Source organism: Macrobrachium nipponense, chromosome 17, assembly GCF_015104395.2.
Source record: "Macrobrachium nipponense isolate FS-2020 chromosome 17, ASM1510439v2, whole genome shotgun sequence".
Classification (NCBI taxonomy): domain Eukaryota; kingdom Metazoa; phylum Arthropoda; class Malacostraca; order Decapoda; family Palaemonidae; genus Macrobrachium; species Macrobrachium nipponense.
This window is the reverse complement of record NC_087210.1, coordinates 83,079,399-83,101,073: the sequence shown is the minus strand read 5'-3', so window position 1 is coordinate 83,101,073 and position 21,675 is coordinate 83,079,399. Positions and strand designations below refer to the sequence as shown.

General features: G+C 34.5%; 1 protein-coding gene across 1 annotated transcript in view; it reads right to left on the bottom strand.

The window, feature by feature from the left end:
• LOC135196387 (myotubularin-related protein 5-like) overlaps positions 1 to 21,675 on the bottom strand; it is a gene marked incomplete in the record, with an annotated part of 65,746 nt that overhangs the window by 30,363 nt on the left and 13,708 nt on the right. Inside the window, 10 exon segments of the mRNA XM_064223183.1 lie at positions 144 to 289; positions 2,476 to 2,734; positions 7,510 to 7,765; positions 7,906 to 8,099; positions 8,578 to 8,824; positions 12,839 to 12,961; positions 17,695 to 17,888; positions 18,166 to 18,347; positions 20,320 to 20,456; positions 20,601 to 20,796. Of these exon segments, the coding sequence (XP_064079253.1) occupies positions 144 to 289; positions 2,476 to 2,734; positions 7,510 to 7,765; positions 7,906 to 8,099; positions 8,578 to 8,824; positions 12,839 to 12,961; positions 17,695 to 17,888; positions 18,166 to 18,347; positions 20,320 to 20,456; positions 20,601 to 20,796 (1,934 nt within the window).

Genomic DNA, 21,675 nt, shown 5'->3' with positions numbered 1-21,675 from the left:
TAAATATGAACAACTTACAGCATCAAAGTTTTAACAAATTATATGAAGCTAACAGATACAGCTAAAGATATGTATTTCCTGGAATATTTCAGCAACAGATAACAGATAAAACAATTTTCAGAGTTTAATACCATGATATTTACCTATAAAAAGACTGTTCCTGTTCAGCAGCTGGTGAGGATGGGATGCAAGCTCTCATGAGCTTTTTGAACGATGACTTTATCTGTCGAACTTCTGTGAAATCCACAGGGATGAATTCTGTCTTATGGTAAGCATCTGTCTTGATACCCTAATGAAACCAAACACAAAAATATAATGCATTTCATGAGCAAGTTGGTCATAACATGCAAAAACAAGAAAAGCTATTATAAAGAAAATACAACTAATAAATGAACTGTTCACTCCTCTAATTTCAGTTGGTGCCATATTACAAGCATTATAACAACAACATTTTGCTTTCTTTTGCATACTGGAGGAGATATAAAGGTTCTTAACAGTATCCTTTCAGGCACAGCTTTGTTGTTTTCTTCCTCCTAAATGTCATTCATCCCTTAAAGTCTCTTCACCAAATGCTGTCCAACTTCCTTAACACAGTACCCAATTAATGTTCACACCTTATTTAATGACAAAATCTTAAAACTTCCTGAAGCTTTCTGAACCAGAAAGAGCAGACTGTACATTCATCTTTCTCTGGGGTATGACTTGAAGCTGAACAGTTACAACATTAGAGGAAGACCTATCCAAAGGAACAGGAAATCAAATCCTCAAGGATAACCTTCAGAAGCTAATGTTCTATGCTGACATTATCTCTAAGACACCCAAAACTGCAGAATAAAGGACCTAACTGGAAAGGAAGTGACTGGCAGAGATGATTGAGCTTTATCTGAGGAAGGTGAATTTGAGTTGTTGAGTGCATGCGACTTCTGGTTATGTTGAGGACTATGGTTGGTCAGGAGACTGGATGAGAAGTAGGCTGGCTAACAAGGATGACAAGGGTGAACCAGCAAAGGTCATAATAGCAGCCATAATAGGCTCTGAAACGCATAAGGTTAAAATTGAAGAAGGTAGGTAGGTCCCGGAATGCTTCATTACTCTTCATCATAATAGTTACCAGCATGTAGAGTATAGCACATGAACAACAAACCTTGTCAGATGGAAAGGATGAAATGACAAACCTTGCTACTGCATTTGCTAAAAGGGAACCACCTAATAAAAGAAAGCTAACACCATTCATCAGTTCCAAATTCTCTCTGTAGAATCTTTCACAAGTTTTCATCTCTGTAGTCATCCTATCGATCAAACAAGGGGCAAAAAAAAAAGAAAAAGGGACATACTTAATAATCTCCTCCCTGGTGAAGGAAGGAAGTGTAATCTGTGAGGGGTAACCAAGGATCTGTTAAATCTTTAAAGACACTAGTCTGGCAAAGGAAGGATGAGTACTCATGTGGTGGTCATAACTCCTGCTGGAACTAAGCTTTTTCTGTACAGCACAAAATCCTTGTGAAAAGAATCGAGTGACTTCACCAGCGGAAGCTTAAAGGTCTTTGACCATGGAACACTGACATGAGAGAAAAAATTAATAACAAGCATTACACAGAGGTCAGGAAGGCAAGTACTATTTGCAAAATATATCACAGACCCAGCAGAAATTTTCCAGGAATGAATTATCATCCTGAAGTGAACACTGTCAGGGGAAACTGACTGTCCAAGTCCAGCCCTGTGTATGTCCATTAATTCCTTATAATTAAAAGTTTGTCAAAGGACAATACTTTTATCATTTTTAAATGTAAAGACTATAAACTTCACATATATCACCTATGGGTCACAGTTTTACTTAACTGGTAAGTTCAAATAGGAAGTTCCTACTTGCATAGGTGTGCATTTCACAAACACAAATGATAGAATAGTTAACATATGTTCTTAATAGAGAAAGCTGGAGCACAGTATGACTTAATGACCTGGCAAGAGACCAAAAGGAATGGATGACAGGCAATGGGCAGAAAGCAATGCAACTGGGACCTAAGGAACCTTCAAAAAACCTTGAGTACCTTCTACATTATATCACATAAGATAAGGTCAGAATTAAAAAAAATATAGGAAGCTGTATATTCTTAAAGCTAATACATCAATACATCACTGAAAGTGTTCCATATTCTCAAAGCTAATATATCACTAAACATAAGTGAAGTCAACAACGTATTCTATATGGCACAAAAAATTAACAATATGCATTAAATAAAGTGCATGACCATATCATTTAAATGTTCCTGAACCTCCTTCCCAAATACTAATTCCATCATTTAACAAATAACAAAAAATTATGAATAGAAAATCATAGTTCATCAGTTAAAAATTTTCTTAAAAACGACGATTTAAATAAGCCATTTAAGACTTCTGATTCTTTTAACATACAGTTATCTAAAACCCAGCAAAGCTGATGTGGCATTACATAAAATATATTCAAAAACATCTCACCTTAATTTGTGTTTTTTCACCAAAGACATAGAGAGCAGCCTTGTGGAAGGAATGAACTGCTTCAGATCCAGTGTCGGAAGAATCGACCGAGAGTCTTGGGCCAGTGCTGATGCTGGAACGAAGGCCAGGGGTGGATATGGGGTTGTGACGGAGGGTCCCTAAGGTCCCTCCAACACTCCCAACAGACAGCACTCCAGGTCGTGCCCCTCGCAAGGAGCCCCACCGCCCCATCCTGCCAGGACCCTTGCCCCCGCTTGTCCTGATAAAATGGGCAGGGGGGAGGGTCAATACAAACAACAGCAGGCCACCTGGAGACCTGACTGAGTGACTGGCTGCCCGGAGATGATGAGGAAGTGAGGTAAGGAAGTAGGAAACAGGTAGCAAAGGGATCAGACGTAGAGGAAGAAGTGGAACATGCTAGGTGTACATTGAGCGAGGATCTGACGTGGGTGGCAGAAATTAGGGATAGTCCACGAAAGAAGATGTGCAAGCACTTACTTTTTTTAGGCAAAGCATTCTACTTAAGCAACAAATATAAAACTCTTCTGATATCCATCACAGAAATTCTGATTATTCCAAAGTACAGTATACTGTCTGCAGTATGCTTTTAAATGGGAGTGTATGATTGCAAGCCGATTACATTTACATCTCATTACATACATGTAAATAAATATATTTTGAGTAAACAATGCACACATACATACAATAGAAGCCCGTAGATCTGTTAAGACTAATCAAATGAGGGAAAATGCATGTCTTGAATATTGAGACATAATCTTACTGTATAAACATATATACAATGTTTTTATGTTTTTATACACCTATACTCAAAAATAATGTTCCTGCTCGTGTAAATATGGCAAAATTTTCAAATGAGCTCTCAGCAATTTTTGTTTAAATATTATTTAAGGCAAACCAGTAATTTTTAGAAATAATACTAGTAGTGCCATCTCTAGTTGGTTTGATTCCCATTAACAACTCATTCAAGTCAACCCAGCTATAAAATGCTATTAGCACTCAACCAGGAATCAAAGTCAGGGGGATAAAGGAGCCAGTCGGCTTACTTCACAAATCTTAGTATCCCTGATCCCACTCAATAATATGGGACTCACGACTTTGACAATATTCTGTAAAATTAGTGTAATTTGTCTTAGAACAAACCACTAGCTTACTTTACCCATTGTTAATTAATAAAGTACTATTACACTGTATAAAAGATTCTGTCATGTTGGAAACCCACTAGAGAATGTCAAATACCCAAGGAACTCCCTTGAAAAAACAATCGATAATTAATATTTGTTCTTACATACTAGTTCCCAAGCTAACTGATATTGCACCAGGCCTACATGACTTGCACATTTCTGTTTGCAAATCTGTTCATCTTCCATGCTATTGCTAAGATTCAGTGTATATCCACATAAATTTTTTTTATAACTTCTTGTGAACATGATTCAGTATGTTATAGTTTGAAGTATTATTTTCCAGAAAAATAAAATTTCATAAGAAAATTCCACCAAATGGGTCGAATACTACAAGTGAATGAAGACTTTCACAGAAATATACTGTACTTGATACCCTAGCACTACTCTCCAAGCATGCAGTGTCTGAATAAGATACATACCATATACCAGTTTGACACTGGTCAGATTGTACTTGAGAGACTTAATTTACTATGGTACATGCTTCTACAATGCTTACTTCCTACTGAGAGAGAGAAGTAAAATTATGAAGAAAATTGTGCAAACTTATCAGGAGCTTCAAAATGCAGATTAATATGGATTCACAGTTTACAATATTTTATAAGATTTGGGTAACTAAATTTACTGGAAATGTGTTTTATTGATCTAAGTCCTTAAAACATGAACAAAAGGCATACCTCCTAAAGTGGCATTTCATGAAAGTATTGGAAAAAATTCAAACCATGGAAAATAACACTACTGAAGGATGTGGAAAAGGTAGGCCAAGGATATTTAGTAATTACTTGACAGTTAATAATGAAGAACTGGATTTTGGACAAACCTCAGTCACCCCCTAAGACCTAAGCTTCCAATTAAAAGATACGAACATTAAAAGTTTCTGTTAATAGAAGCAGCTGATAATTGCTGAAATAGTTCAAGCAGTCACTATCATTTAACATTGATAACCAAGATGACTAAGTGCACAAGGAATAACAAAGAACCTTAGAACAGTGCCAAGAACACATACAATACTTGTAAAACCTTGCTCCATTTCATCCTAATGCTGTTTATTAATGACATTTTATAACTAAAGTATGGGAAAATAAAACAGTACTAACATACATTTTAAAACTTAAAATTAAATCAAAACAAAATTCCACTACACAGCAGTCAACATAAAAAGCAATTTGTAGAGAAAAATACACAGTCCAAAATACATCAATCAAAAGCACAAATGCAAACAAAATGCAAGGTTCTACAGATATACGTAGTATACCTACTTTATGGAAACTATCATGCACATGCAGCCACGAAGATATGAATGAATTACCATAAAACTAGCATGCATTCAATTCAATTTTCTCATATATATCTAAAAATCATTCAACACAATATTTATGAGAAAGTATATCTCCTCTTCACAATTAAATTGTTAAGAAATAAATCTCATGATGGCTAAATATTCATACTACAAGTATTTACAATATTCTACTCAATTACATTACTATGTACCCATGCAGGTTTCAGTCAAATTCATGACTGTATCAAGGAAGTATCAGCAAAAAAAAAAATATATATAAAAAAGAAGCAAGAAATACTTTAAACTTAATATCCCTATTCAATATGCAAAATACCTTATTGCATAGCTATACAGAAGGAAAAAAGCAGAATATTTTATTTTGATTATAAAAAGCAGAAAGGAACTGATGTAATGGCTGTTTTTAGGGTGTTTGTGGTCCCAACTCAACTTCTTTATTATGACTTATTAAATTCTTGTGAAAATTCTCACCATTAATATAAGCCAGCTTCACACAGGTATTACAACAAAGAAAGATAAAGGATCTCTTGGTACCAAGAGCACATATTCAGGGGAAATCTAATCTTTGAATTGACAGTAAAGAATCCACAACTAAGTTTCTTTATTTTGACATGAAGCAAAATCTGAAATCCTCAATACATGAGCCAATGTGTACTGTGTACTGTTTAGCACCCTTTGTAAGAAGATACTACAAGTATTTTGAAAGTGTTAAGTCATACCCATAAAGTTTCAGGACTGTTTACGTTTTCAAAAAAGCATCCCATTAATAATTTATAACACTGTAAATTACTACTCCTCTTAAAGAGATAAAACAACATCTCTTTCCACAGAAAAACTTTTCCCAATGTATCAGACTACGATACTACTTATGGCATCTGTTCTATGCCATAAGAACAGATGCTGCTACTATCAAAATATTGTAGAAAGAATTTTCACAATTAAGACGAGAAAATGCAAGAAAAAGTTCATTGCTTTTGCAGTTAATCTTACATATAATGCTCTAAATTGAGTAAGGACCAATATGTGCCAATTTTTCAAAAAAAGAAACAAATAATGTGCCAATACTCAGTCAGTGCTCTAGTAACAAGGTTAGTTATTTACTACAATCATATTTATATGCAAGTCAAAATTAGTGGTGCTAGTTTCTAAAATACTCACACATTTATATACAGTATTACAATAAATCAAAGCTTAAAACAATTAGGAACATAAAAAAATAATGCAATAAAAATAAAATTGTTCAATGATGCTAAGCAAACAAAATATATACAATACAATATGCCTACTTTCATGCAGCATGCAAACACAGCTTGTGACATTATCAAAACTTCATCTTCAACACTTGAAACAATTACTTGCTAATGCAAAAGGAAATATTTTGACAAAATAATACACACTTCATCTATTATTCTTTCATAGGCATTTACATTGATCAATTCCATGGCTTTTTTAAACATGAATATATATTAGAGTATAGAATGAAATACTGTACATGAAAAGTTATTACGTAACGTAACCTTGAAAATAAATGTGAAAGCCAAAATCACAAAATTTTATCTGGATATAATAGTTCATAAGATCAGCTCTTGGTAAAGTATTATACAAGGATTGGAAATGCTGAAATTAATATGCACAATCTGAAAAATGTTCTGCTCAATATTTCTAATAGTGTCACATCTGTTTAATTATCAGTTATGGTCAAGGACTGGATTACAAATTCAGTAAATAGTGAATCGAGGATACCACAAAAAGACTCAATATCTAACCATATACTGGTTACCAACATATAAAACAAAGAACATTTTCAATTAGCCTAAAGTATAAATGCCAAACTGAGGCTCCTAACTATAGACAAATCACTTAAAAGAATTTTACACTTGTATAAATTAGGAAAAATAACTAGGGGTTACCAATTTATTATCAATAGAAGATTTTAATAATAATGCAGTAGGACTAATTTCTAAATATTTATAGAAATATATATGTAATCTATCATACATACTCTGATTACTATATGCTAATGTCTGGACTGAAAATTTGGTATTGCATCCAAGCAGACTCTTGCCCATGACTGATGAACTCTTGTAAAGGGAATACTAGTAATTAGCATATATTACAATGCTACCATTTTGATGTTTTTGTGTAAATTCTTCAAAAGACTTCAATTCAGATAATCTACATTCTGCAAGATTACCTTTAATTAATAACCACATTTCACTTTTTTAGTGAAACACACTAAATCAGCAGAGAAACTTATGAGAAAAGGAGTGTTTCATCTGTATAGCGAGGAAGTTTCAATGTCTTTGAAGAATCAATTCCCTATACTGTACTTGTAAATGACAATTAGTTGTAAATACAGCAATATTAATGTATAACTACAAGCTGAAAAGACACACTTACTCTGTTTTGTTGAGGAGAGAAGCAGAGGTGTTATTGCAATACTACAAAGGATGTATGAGTGGAAGTCCAAGCATGACCCCAAAAGGCAAAAAATCCATGAACCCACTCCTTTCTTCTCAAACTTTGAATGGAACTTACCGTAATGTGTTCATAGCTTTAGACAAAGGATTTGTTTTCCTGCCCACTTCAGGTGTGAGTGTGGCGTAAGTCGGATGATAAGGAGACACATCTAGAGTACCACCACCTGCTGCTAACACTAAGGAATTGATCGACAGAGATGAGTCGGTCAGTCTCCAAGAAGATCCATCCCTAAGGACTGACACAGGTGTTGACTGAACTATGGAAGCTAAATATTTCTCTTGTTCAACTGAATATGAAACTTCACTTGCAGTACCTGCATTTAAGAAAAAATCATTACAATGGTTAAAACAACTGAAGTTTAACTCTCTTCAGATAAAAATTTTTCTTCATCAGTGGTATAAATTGCAAGTTTCCCAGGGCTAAATATCTAAATATATTTCTGATAATCATTACCTCCAGTTGTTGGAGGCCCTTTTAGCATACTAATCACGCCTTTCCCATGGAATCCAGCACCCCTAATGAGCAAGGCTTTGGTGCGCTGATGACGCCATGTTATGACAGGAACACGATTGTGGCGGTAGCAACGTGCAAGGCGGTGGAGACTATCATCACTGGTATTGGACGGTACAGACAACAGGGCTGGGTAACTGGAAAAAATAAAATTTATTGAAAAGTTCACTGTCACCACAACACCATTTCACCAAGCTGCAATAAACTACAGTACACCACTGGTTAACCGTTACATCTTTTCATTAACATACACCTTTATTAATCTTGCTGCTCAACAGATTTTCTTCTTTATTGCATGTATCTTTAAATTCCTGATATTAAGGTTATTCAATGGTCTGGTAATTCTGCAATTCTCAGAGAAATTAATACACTTTTAACCAATGTGTATAAATTTTTCAGTTTGTATTGCATCATATACAATAATAGCATACTTGTGAGTAATGTGTTATCAAAATCTGGCATCACTGCAAAAACACTTATTTTGCTCTAAAGTGTCTTTACACATCCCAAGTCAAACTTTTGATGTAAGTTACAAAGCAAAAAGTAAGACCCTTAAGTAAATCAAGAGAACGTGCCCATAATCCACTCACAAAAACACTGGATAATAATACTAACCTTCTACACAGCTGATAATTAATATTACACGATGAGACTCTAAATTCACTTTTGTTTCTCTGAGGAACAGTAGTGGAGTTGCTACCTAAACTACCCAAACCAAGACGCATGTAGTCTTTATGGTAGCTGCGTTCAGACAGTTTTTCCAAGGTCTTATTGTCAACCTCACGTACTCCAACCAACCCCGAAACAGACAGCTGCCCAGTTGACCCATTGCTAAGCCCTGAAGCTTCCAGTTCGTCTACAACTGTAGAGAAAACAAATCAGCCAGTTAACAGGATCTGTGCAATGCTTTTATCAACAATGAGACAAAATCATTCCTCAAAAATTTATTGCAGTTAATATAAAAATATCTTTCTTCTGACATGAATACTTCAAATAAGAGGAAAAAAAATGTTTTAAAATTCTTCACGTCACAAATGAAGCAGCCACATGAAGCTTTGAACCTTAAAAGTATACAAAGCAAGTTAAATAGGTTTCAGCAACTAACTTAATTCTAAGATCTAAAGTCAGCTCAAACAGCTATCAAACTTACACAAGTAAGAAAAATTAGCAATTATATCAATACTTTCACTGAATAAAAAGTAAACTAATTGTAATTCTATAATACTTGTATATAAGTTTACTAATGCTATAAATAAACTTAATTTTTTACATGTTAAATGTAATTCTAAAACTACATTTCACGTTCATAGCATCAAAATTCTGTACCACATTGGTAATAATTTTGAAATTACAGTCCGAATAGACCTTAGTATATAGATAAATAACCTAAGAATGTAATGCTAGACTGAAGTCTTAGAACTAAAATGTCACAAAAAAATCACAATGCTTACATTACAAGAACATCAACAATTTGTAAGCAATTCATTGAAACCATCCAATGATACTAAATAGTAGTACTAATATTTTAAAAGCCAAGGTAATACTTCTCTGGAGCTGCATGATCAAGCTCAAATTAACTAGTCATTCTGGTTAGTCCTCTTCACCTTTCCATATATATAACAGTTAATTTTGGCAGATGCCAATTTTTCATGGAAGAATGAAAATTTCGAAAAAGTATATGAGAGAGAGAGAGAGAGAGAGAGAGAGAGAGAGAGAGAGAGAGAGAGAGAGAGAGAGAGAGAGAGAGAGAGAGAGAGAGAATTTCTCTCACATGTTTTCAGGAATGACTTATTTTTATTGATTTACATCCAGACATGCAGACATTCAATTTATGATGTATCAGCATACCATACATGAGTACATCTATCCATACCGTATAGAGTAATTAACTTAAATTACAGCTCATAGTTATATTTACTATTATAATTATAATCCAGTTTAACAATACCACCAAGTCATATTATTAGACTTTCAGAGGACTTGACCAAGGAAAGAAAAGACCAAAGTGAATGTATAACAAATTGACATGAGACTGAAGGTATAAGTACAACTCGTACCTTGGTAACTTCTACTGTATGCCACACAAAGCCACAAAATGCAATGTTAGTGGTATTAACTTAAATTTTTCACATTTCATTTAGAGGCTTACTTCTTTGTGTTTTGCACTTGGCTAAAATTAGGTCAATCACACAGATTGGGTCTTTCACATTTTTCTGTCCTGTGCCAACCACATTCTGACGACCCTAACCATTGTCTCATGGATAGAACTAAATACTCCATCTATGTTTTCATCTAATGTTATATCTAGCATTGCATTCTCTACAAACATGGACTAGATTCAGTGAGAAAATCAAATATCCATCGATTACATGAGTGATGACCAGTTCGGAGATGTGCTATAAGTCAATACGATGTCCATTATGAATTGAAAAATTACTAAATGCAATGTTTTGTTGATTCTGTTGCAACTTCTTGTCTAGTTCACCAATCCATGATGCCTGTCATTTACTCATGATGATTGGTTCCAGTGACCTGGTTTGATCTGACTGTAAATGATTCAGTTCTGCTTGCTTTGTCATTGCCCTCAGTTTCAATTCCTACAAGTACAATACAGGGATCCAAAATATTTAAGCATTTAAGGAGAGGTTGAGTACCCTGTGCAGATTGCATATCTCAATATTAGTCTTACATATTCATGGTGTTCTGAGGTGTCGGTAAAATTATTTAATCAATAGTATAGGTTTCTCCTTTGCATATTACCCAAGGAGGGGAGTTCAATTATTGGAGGGAATATCATGTCGAAACTTATGGGCAGGGTCTCTTTTGGATCTGACTAAAAAAACAATAGTAAATGATTGTTTCTAAAATAACTTCAAAGCTTTGGTAATGTAGGCAGCAGAGTAAAATAGTCATATCATAATAATACAAGATTATAGGAGTAATAATCTAATAAGAGATGTAGCTTATATACTATATACTACAATGCGTACTAGTCTCAACACAAATCAGACAATAAAGGCTGATCTTGATGTTGAACAAGTCTTTTTACTGAAAGACCATAGGGCTCCATCTTCTATAAATAATTGTTGCTCTGTATTTGGTGGCAGGTAAAACTTTCCATAATAAAAAGGAAGTATGACCTTGCCCTGGTCAAGACCTTCACCGAATTATTTTCATCAATTTTTATATTTTTGATATACAGTATACATTTTTTCCTATGTATTGTACGATCGATTTCCATGACTTTACATTCCCGCTCTTCTTATGAATAAAAAAACCTATGTTTCTTAACACAACATCTACACAATAAATATATACTTTTTCATAATCTCTCAACTTTGAGAATGCAAGCAAGGAAATATCTCAAGAGGGGGATCCACAAAAGAACAAAGTGAGGTTGATTTGTCAATTTTCAATAACAGCTACACAACTGACACAATTTACAGTTACATATCAAACTCAGTGACTCATGATGACTGCATCTGAAAACACAACATATAGGAGAAATATATTTTGTTCTCAAAGACATGCTCTTCTTTAAAACATCCCACAACTATGGTTATGGATCAAATTTCAAATTAAGTGGAGAGTCCAAGAAAGTGTCAGTTAAATCATGTATAAAGTTAACCTCAAATATGAAAGATAGTGATACAAGTGATTGCAGTGAAATGCTTATCATATGAGTCATAATGTCATGCTGGGTAGAAAAAATATAATAAATAAATCCAGTATATATATGGTGCCCAATTATGCCAAATGTCAAGGGAACAAGTTCACAAATGGAAATATAGCAAATCTAGTTTATCACGTAACAAATGTTACATTGAAAACATAGAAAATTAGATGGTGTCTTAGAAATCTGAAAACTGTCACAACAGATTTTCCTAAACATTTAACAATTATTTTTGTGCATTTTAATTACCAATCTCGGCTTCAAAACTCACTAACAGTCAAAGGGATTTAGATACTGTCTGATCACACCAAATTAAGCCTCTTCTCTTAACATCACATTTTCCAGTTATCCTTGCAACGACAAGTGTTCAAACCTTAAAACTATGTAATCAAATAAACAAGCATTCATTTGAAAATGGTCATTCTTAATTAATATCTTTGACAAAACATCTCCAATCACTACTTAAAATCTTCAAACCACACATGAAATTTTGAATAAACCAAACCTTACTCTTAACCAACTGAAAAATAAAAATTCTTATTCTTAAACCTTAAATGTACAGTGAGGTCTTTTAAACCAACCCTGGCCTAATTAAACAGCAAAGAAGTTAAATCTATCAGGTTTTCTTATTCAACTAGCTCCACAAGGTTTCATTTCGATTCAAAGATTAACTGCTACTTTATCAAACCACACTATAAGCACCCAGTACAGTAATTTACAAAATTCATCATGTATAATTAAAATTAATTTATTAAACTTGCTAGACACACTCACACGCGCACAACCCTACAAGTGATGTTGTGATAAAAATAAAATACTGTAGCTATCTCCTATCTGCTTTTGTTAAGACATTCCTTTTCACTGCAGTAGGTTATGCCACTTCTACGTTATGACTGCAAACATACCAAAACATACCAAATTATTTAGCACTTTAAATACAATGGAAAATAAAAACTAAGTAGCATGGCAAAATGTGCCAAAAGAGGTCTACTATGAAATACTCTTGATAACCTAATAAATATAACTATACAAAAATTTTAATTTCTTGAAAAATCCACAGCAAAACAGACATTACCTTACATTATTAATTCTGATAACTTTTTAATATCTAAAAAAGAGGTTATCACAGAATATTGTCATATATCTATAAAACAGAATTACAATACAATCAATAGCAGCATCAACCTCTCTGGAAGAACTCACTAGGTGACAGTCTCCCACCGCAGTCCAATTCCTCAGAACTGCGGCTGACTGGCGATGTTACGCGGAGCAGCTTACACTGGCCTTTGTTACTTGTACCTAGGAAGCCATACCGAGCACCCGAGCCTTTGTTAACCAGGGACAGAAATGTCTCTTGAATAAGAATGAAGTTAAGACCCTAATCTACCAAGGGATAAAGGAATAAGGAATCTAGTAAACCATCTACCATCTAACAAACTAACAGGGAAAATGAAACAACCATTCAGTATAATGAAGACAAGAATGGGTTTGTAAATGTGCTAGGCATAGATGCTACTATTTCTGACTAGCAGGCATCAGACAGGGAATTCAAGAAAAGGGGATGAATTTCACATTAGGTGCCACATGGAAAGGACATTTTAACAACATCTACTTTTTCCATGAGGATAAAAAGGTACTAAACCCACCTAGACTGACAATGGGGGTGGTACTGTTTGGGATGGGAAGGGAAACAATAACTCCATAACCTAAATTAAGTTCATCAAACAAAATAAACTTTCTCAAGAACAAAAAAATCAAACCTTAAAAGTTTTGATATAAAGAAAGTAAAAACAAAATTTTAGAACTGAATAATCCTTAAAACGGAATGATTAGCTAATTCTCTACTCTTTCTTTGAGCTTCCAACTTGATTTTGTCCCATAACTGAATACTGACAAACTCCAGAAGACATCCATATCAACCATCATGATTTTCCTTAGACTAAGAAGGAAGGAACTTAACTTAATACTCCATCTTTTGCGAGACATTGTTAGTTAAATATAAAAACTTAAATTTCTATGGTCAATTCAATTACTTCTACCATTCCTATATACTATAATAAAAATATTCTTGTAAACTATAATAAAATAGAAGTTATACGAACTTTCTTTTATAGCAACCCAAACCAGATCAACAAGGATAAGCTTTCTGACATTTTCTTGCTTAAACATAAAAAAGTAATTACACTGCTTTAAACACAGTACCTCATTAATATGGATAGTGCAAGTCATTAAAAAAATCATTGAAATGAAGCTATAACCATAATAGTCATCAGTTTTGCGAGCATGGGAACAATACCAGACAAGAATGCAAACCATGAAAATAGTTAAATTTAATATCAAAATATAAATAAAGGTCACAAACCCCTCTAGTTAAAATTTCACAAGGACACAACTAAGCAAGGTGAAAAAAAACCTATCCCAAGAAAGAGTACAGTTCTAACCCTACCCTGGCATTCTCAAGGCATCAGCTACAGCTCTGAAACAGCTTTTTATAAATGGTATTCAAAACCTTAGCAAAGATGGCAACACCTCAATCAAATAATGATAGAACAGTGCCACATACATACAACTCTTATCTGGGCTTGAGCCACCTAAAAAGTTGACTACTTTCCTGTCCAGTACCCCACCCGCCAACCCCAAACACACACACAAAACAAACAGTAACTCCCCAAATCAAATGAAGCTTACATTTAGCCCTAAAGAAGACTCAGGCAGTCTCCTGTTGTACCAGTGTCTACCAAGTAACCAATTAAGCAAGGAAGGCCTTGTCATTTTAACAGTGTAGAGACATAAGTCTAGATATGATGTTGAAACTTAAACCCTTACAAACTTCACTGGAACATTATAACCATGCTCACAAAAAAGCAGTAATCAATCAAAATTTCTTCAACATACTTGCCATATCCTTTCATGAAGATGATCATTATAACTACTAATGCACTATTACTAGGTAAACATTTAAGTGACCGACATTTCACCTCTATATGCTAGTACAATATCAATAAATTTGAAAAGGAAGGAGTCAGGAAAGAAGGGGTTCCAACATCATAATAGCAATATAAATGACACAGAATGAAAAGGTACGCTATATACAGTAATAAATGCCTCATGTAACACTGCATGACATCGTGCAAGTAAATTATTAGTGCTGATAAGGTTAAATAAAAGAAGCTACTTGAGATTTCAATAAAAAATTAAATGAAAAACTAACACCAAGTAATTATACATAAAATAATAAGAGAATATTAAGAATGGGTTATAATGCTACAAAAAAATCAATGATAACTATAAATCCATTTTTACATTTTGAAAACAGTGCTAAAGACTTCACGAAAAGTAATCTTTTAACACTTCATATATCTACTTCAAAGATGATCTTTAAAAAAGTGGTCACACTTGTTGATACATAAAGATGAGTGCAAGACAGGAGCGCAGTCATAGAGTTTCAGAGAATCTACATGAAAAAATGACAGACCAGAATTCTTTAACCATTACGCAGTAATACTACACAGTACACAAAGGAAAACTGAGAACCCATATTAATCATAACTAAAATGAAAATGAAATATTTAAGCTGAAAACAATATAACAAAAGTAATGATAATACACCAAAAAAAAATATTCATAGATTCATACAAGTGTAGTTTTCTCTCACTTCACATGGCAGACAACAAACATGTTATGGACATAAAGCGATAAAAAAAATTCATGGTAAAAGTTCACTCGGCAGCCTCAGGTTACACAAACTATCAGATATTACAAAACTACAAAGATCAGTTGAATTCTAATAGCAAATTCAAGAGTTACTGCCAGAGCCTATAGCATACAGGTCAGGAGAGTGCATTTTGAATGTCAATGTGTGTAATGTATCTACCAATATTATCATCATGAAAGTCAGTTAATCACACGCACAAAAACAACTATTCACTTGTAAAAAGACCTAGGACTTATTGTGAACCCATAAGTCAAACCTAAAAACTTTTCATTGGTAAGTCTATCTATAAAAAAAATGTCAAGAAATGGAAGGGGAAGAAATAAAAGTTGCACGACTGAGGATCACTTCAAAAGCTTCATTCTTTGATCAGGGGTAAATATTCCAGTACAGTACGATGAAAAACGCCATTAAGGAAGTGACCTCAAGAGTCAAGCAGTCAGAGGCCCTTCATACCATTCCTTTTCATTTTCATGTTTTGGCTTCCATGCAGAAAACCATAAAACCCAATTCAAGAAATGAGTAGACCCAGATGACCCAAATGCAAAAGGTAATATTCCCTCCATACAACTAGAAGGGGACCTAAAATCATGGGAGCTTCCATAAATGATGATTTGCAAAGAAAGATATAACCCAAGCCAGCATGCACACCATGAACAAAAGGCTTAAAGGCTCCAGGATGCCATAATGATCAAGGGTGAAGTCATGAAATGGCAGATGATGACTGACCTGCATCCCCCCCAACTGTTATCAAAAAACCTGCTATGGAATAGGTACAAATCAAATAAATATCACTTAGATAAAATGTTGAAAAAGTGCTCTGGCAACACAAAGAGCTGGTTTAAGGATAGCAGAACTCTCCACGTGGAAGAGTAAAGCAACCAAACCTCTTGAGTTTTGACAAGTCCTCCTGCAATAGAATATCTAAACAAGTCCACAAAACAACCTACCAAAGCTGATAGCAAATAATTTTCTCAAAAACAGGTTTATTCTGACAAACTGTATTAAGAAACAGACAAGAAAGAGGTTAGGAGGATTATGTTGTCTGGATGTAAGGCCTGAGGTTTCTCACTGGGCCCAGTAGACAATCTTCTGGAGAAGGAGAAGGGAAAGGAAGCTATAACAAATGAGTCCAAGAATCAGGTGTTTTTACTAGAAGACAATCTTGATCAAGAACTCTGGCAAATGAAAAGCCCTCCAAAGACCAATAGGTGGAGAGGGACTTCACCCAAAGGGTAAGCAGTTCTCTGACACACTGAAGAAGACATGATGGCAATCAGGAGTGAGGCATACAACCGGGATGCATGAAGAGGTTCATAAAGCAACTTAACTGATGAGCTGCTAATACTTCATGCAGATGTCTTAACAATAGTGTAGGCGATTTTGAATTTGCATATTTTAAATTCACAAAAAAAGAGGTTACTGAACCTCTCACTTAATCATGTGAAGGAGACAAAAGCATTCGCTATTCAATGGATTCCTTGTTTTTCAGTATCAGACACCCAAGGTCAACAATTACCAAAGAAGGGGTGGAAACCAGTCTTGAAAATTTTACAATCAAATAAATGTAATTGTTTGCACACAGAACTAAAAACTGGTCCAAATATAAACAAATACATCATCACACTGCTAGTCTCCCAATATTTTGTACCTGATTGAGTGCTAATATGAATACAATTTTCCAGAAGCAAAGAAAATCATGCATGATTCTAAGTCATCTCTTTCTTTATTAAAGTTTACCCATCAAGATCTTAGTTTTTAAGACTTGCAAACAGAGTGTAACTTTTGTACTGTCATGTTTTGTTAATGATTCAAACATTTACCACACTTCCACAATGTATCTTTTCAAACTAATGAAGGAACAAGTAGTACCAATAAAAAACACAGAATATAAATATGAATTAAACAAAAAGAAAAACATATCCAAACCAACCAAAATAATAGCTGCTCAACATGAAAAGATTCCACTCACTTTTATGTATCAACCTATCAAAAATATGTACAGTGACTACAAAATATGAAAGGATAATTTATTCAATAGCTGATTATTATAAAATGACCAAACTATATTTTCTTCTTACTTAGCAAGCATCAGCATCCCTTAAATCAATCTACACTTTAGAATTTTCATTGGCAAGCATTAACACCCCTCAGGGCAACAATATGTAATATCAACTCAGAAGAATGGCTTGACTACCTTACAAACATAAAAGCCAAATATGCATCTGATTACTGTTTGGAAGCTTGAGTAATAGAGATTCACAAGAGATGTAAACTAGTTTAGCGTATGTATGTGACAGGATAAGAACAAGAGCGGTTGAAAAACTTGAGAGATGCCCATACTTACTGGAAAGGTCATCATCATACGGCAATTCCTCATTGCTCAGGTCCATGTTAGCTGCCTGGGCAAGACTCATCCGTCCAGGTGAGGTCATGGACTTGTTATTACTGGGAAAGACATACTTGTGCCTTTTTCCTCCTTTGCTCGGTTTTAAACCAGCAGCTTTGGCAGTCTTCATTAAGGTTTTCTTTGCAAAGCCCCTGTAAGATAATGACGGGAAATTAGCTGTGGTAATGCATTTTCAACAACACTACTAAGTAGAACCCTAAGGAGGCAAGTACCATCCTAAAACTCTAGCAAAGGTACTAGCATTCTTCATACTAATAAAAAGACCAATGTTATGAGGGGTGGGTCAGGGGAATAAACAAGAAGAAGGATACCTTACCTCTATCTTATCTTTCTAACTAACAACTGAAGAATTCACTGAAAAAATTCCCACTGACATGAGTTTCCACAAATGGCTGTAAAATGACATACCTAAGTGTTCCATAACCAGGTTTATCCTTTGGTTGCCGACTTGGAGTTGCAGGAACGTGATTCTGACCAGCAAAGGCAAACAGCTGATTGATGGTAGGTGGGTGACGCAATCGGTTGATTAATTTCCTCATAGTTTCTATGCTTTCTTGAGAGACTTCTTCATCGAAGGCTACTTTAATTAACTGTGAAAAAGAAAAAGCAGTCATTATGCCTAGGCGTGTCAATTAGATAATGAGCTATGATGAGGGACATTATTGTGCACCTTCAAATAATACTAAATAGTTTCATATCAAAATGTAAGACATTCTTTATAGTTCTGCTGCCTCCCTGATACTGCACATCTTGAAGAGGTTTGCTTTCTCAAGCTCAAATACACAAGCTAACTTTATGTATGATGATAATGTACAGTGGACCCCCTGTATTCAAGTTCTCAAGATTTGCAGACTCCCCTATTTGCTGGTTTCTTTATGGACCATATGTACCCCTCATTCACGGGAAATTCGCCTACTCGCAGCATTTAACACTCAGCAATATTCACTAATTACTGTATTTTCATATCAATTTCATGACTAAATGCACTTTTTGAGATAAAACTACAGGTAGTCCCCAGTTATCGGAGGACACGGTTAATGGTGGTCTGGTTTTATCTGGTTATCGGTGCCAACAATAAAGTTATGGCACCATAACATACCTAAAGGAGGCGCCATTAAGCGGTTATCGACACCATGTAAATGGTAATCGGCGCCTTTTGCTTATCAGCACCCTGCCGAGAACGGAAACCCCGCCAATAACCAGGGAGTGCCTATAATAAAATACTAAGATACAAGCATTTTTAGAGGGGTTTTAAGTATTTGCAGATTTCAGCTATTTGTGGAGGGGGGGGGGGGGGTCTGATAGGCATCTCCTGCGAATACATGGGTCCACTGCATGTACATCAAGATAGCAGCAAATGCTACCTAAATGAATTCCAACCTTCATATTCCAAAATATCCAAGAAATAGTGAAAAGCTTATTTTTCAATAATGAACAACCACTACTTCAGCTAGCCATCTAAATTCACAAGAATGGTTATTCATGGTTTGTCAATAATTATCTGGAATATTTCTGAACTTTTGCAGCCATCTGCATAAATCAGCAAAAAATTCACAGAGCAAAAGTTAAGGAGACCATAAATGTAAAAAAAATATATTTTCATAAAATAAATTTTTGAACATACTCACCTGGTAGTTATGTATATAGCTTACGTCAGGGACGTAAACTATATATAACTACCAGGTGAGTTAGATGTTTTAAAAATGTAGTTTATTTTTGACACAAAACATGGGTTCCATATAAACTCATTAGCAATATCTAATTTCCTAAAAAAAAAAAACCCTAGTTGAACCTAGATGGTTGCATCAGTCAAACCAGAAGCCACTATAGCAAATGCCTGGATCCTCATATAGAAATCCATAACTTTTTCAGTTGACAAAGGCATCATTTTAAACAATAAAGTTACTCTAATTTTCATACACTCTGAATAGGGGTTTCAGTGTTAATGTATACCTTTATATGCAGCAGTAAAGTACGACACATTATTCACTAAAGAACGAAAACAATTCAGGATGCCCTAACATACTGAAAACAAAAAGATGACTGTAAGACAACAAAGACAAGTGAACTCAGCAATAGCCAGTAGTAGAGTAAAATATATGCAATGACAGATGTAAAAAGCACCAAAGGAAGATTATATAGCACCCAAATACCAAAAGTAAAATTGACTTAGTCTGATTACCTTTAAGGATTTAACCTAAAACTTACTGCACCCATCCCATCATACAGTTATTACATGATATTTTAAAGAGATGCATTTATATTCTGGAACATTGTCATTAGTAATGCTGTGATAACGAATGTTAAGGTAATGGACCTTACGGTTTTATTTTACCAAAAAACAATCATCTCTCAGCCACCTGTTTTTAAATAAGACTAGGTGTACAGTACGTTCAACGTCAAAAGGGAACAAATAAATATGCCTAGATGGACAGTACATTAAACATCAAAAGGAAACAAATGAACTGTTAAAGCCTGAGTTATATAACTTTAGAAATAGTATGAGGTCCAAAAAGGGAAAAGCCTGCTTAATGAACTAGTTAAATAGCAAAGATGACTTGCCTGGAAAGTATTGGACCTTATCTGGAGACCCTCATTGAGCCACTGATCCATTGGCCCAGGGTGCTGATTAGCTGGAACCCGCTTCTCTCTTGTTATGGATGAGACAGGCATTGATCTCACAACAACCTGCTCGCAAGCTTTAAAAAAAATTACGATTTCACTGCTATTCACTAGACTTCACATTACTATTACATATACTATACGAAAAGTATTTTCAGAGTAATGACTACAAACAAGAATGCATCTTGTGATAATTGTGTATTGGAATTTTCATAACTTACCATAAGGATCTGTGGGGAGACCTTTGAATATTAGCCGGTAGTTAGTAAGGAACAATGCTCCTTCAGCTGGCAATAACATCGGACCACCAACATTACCGCCTGTCGACTCTTCCCTGCCATCAGGCAATAGATACACTCGGAGACCCTCGTACATCACTTCTTCACCCGGTATCATCGATGGCAGCAAAATCTTGGGCTATAATTAAATGAGAACTTTTAGAATTTACAAGGAATAATTATTAAACAAATATACTTTAGTAAAAATATCAACAATATAAGACACATTAATGGTTACCCTCAAAAATAGACCTGATATGAATACAGAATATTCAAAGTATGGCCATCATCTGGGTTATCAAATGAGATCCTCACTAACCAAAAGTAGCATCACTCAAGTATCAGTGAAACAATACGCAACAGGGCTGTAACAAGAAGCTTTTCACTTTCACTGCCAGGTTCTGGTAAGTTAATTGTCTATCTATCCAGGTGAAGAATGCTCAAGTGTGTTACCAAAACCAGTGAGTGCAAAGTCCTTAACCAATAATGGAGGAATTATTTCTATTTCTATTATTAAAGCAGAATGAAGAGGGAGAAGCTAAAATATTTAACTAATATCCAGCTAGCTCATGGTGTGTCATACTTAGAGCTTTTCTTTTTTCCTTACTTAATTCTTTCTAACTTGGCAAGTCTGAAAATCTACAACACATCTTGCGAGCTAAAGCTCATTATCCTCAAGTCAGAAATTTCTGTTTAACCACAGAAAATGCTTGGTGATAGAATCACTAAAAAGAAAATCTCGATCTTAACTATAACATCTCATATATCAAGTTTTTCAACTCATTACTGTCTTTCACTTGTCCACTATATTTCAAAAGATCTAATAAATCACTACCGAACAACACTTACATATAAAACTGTATTATTTAACAATGCAATTATAATGTAAAATAATATTTTGCATATGTTTTTAAGTATCAAAATAAGTCCCCTCATACAACACAAAGTTGCTGCAATTAATAAAGCATCTACAATTTTGTAAATCGGTGATAATAGCTTACATTTCACACAAACTCTT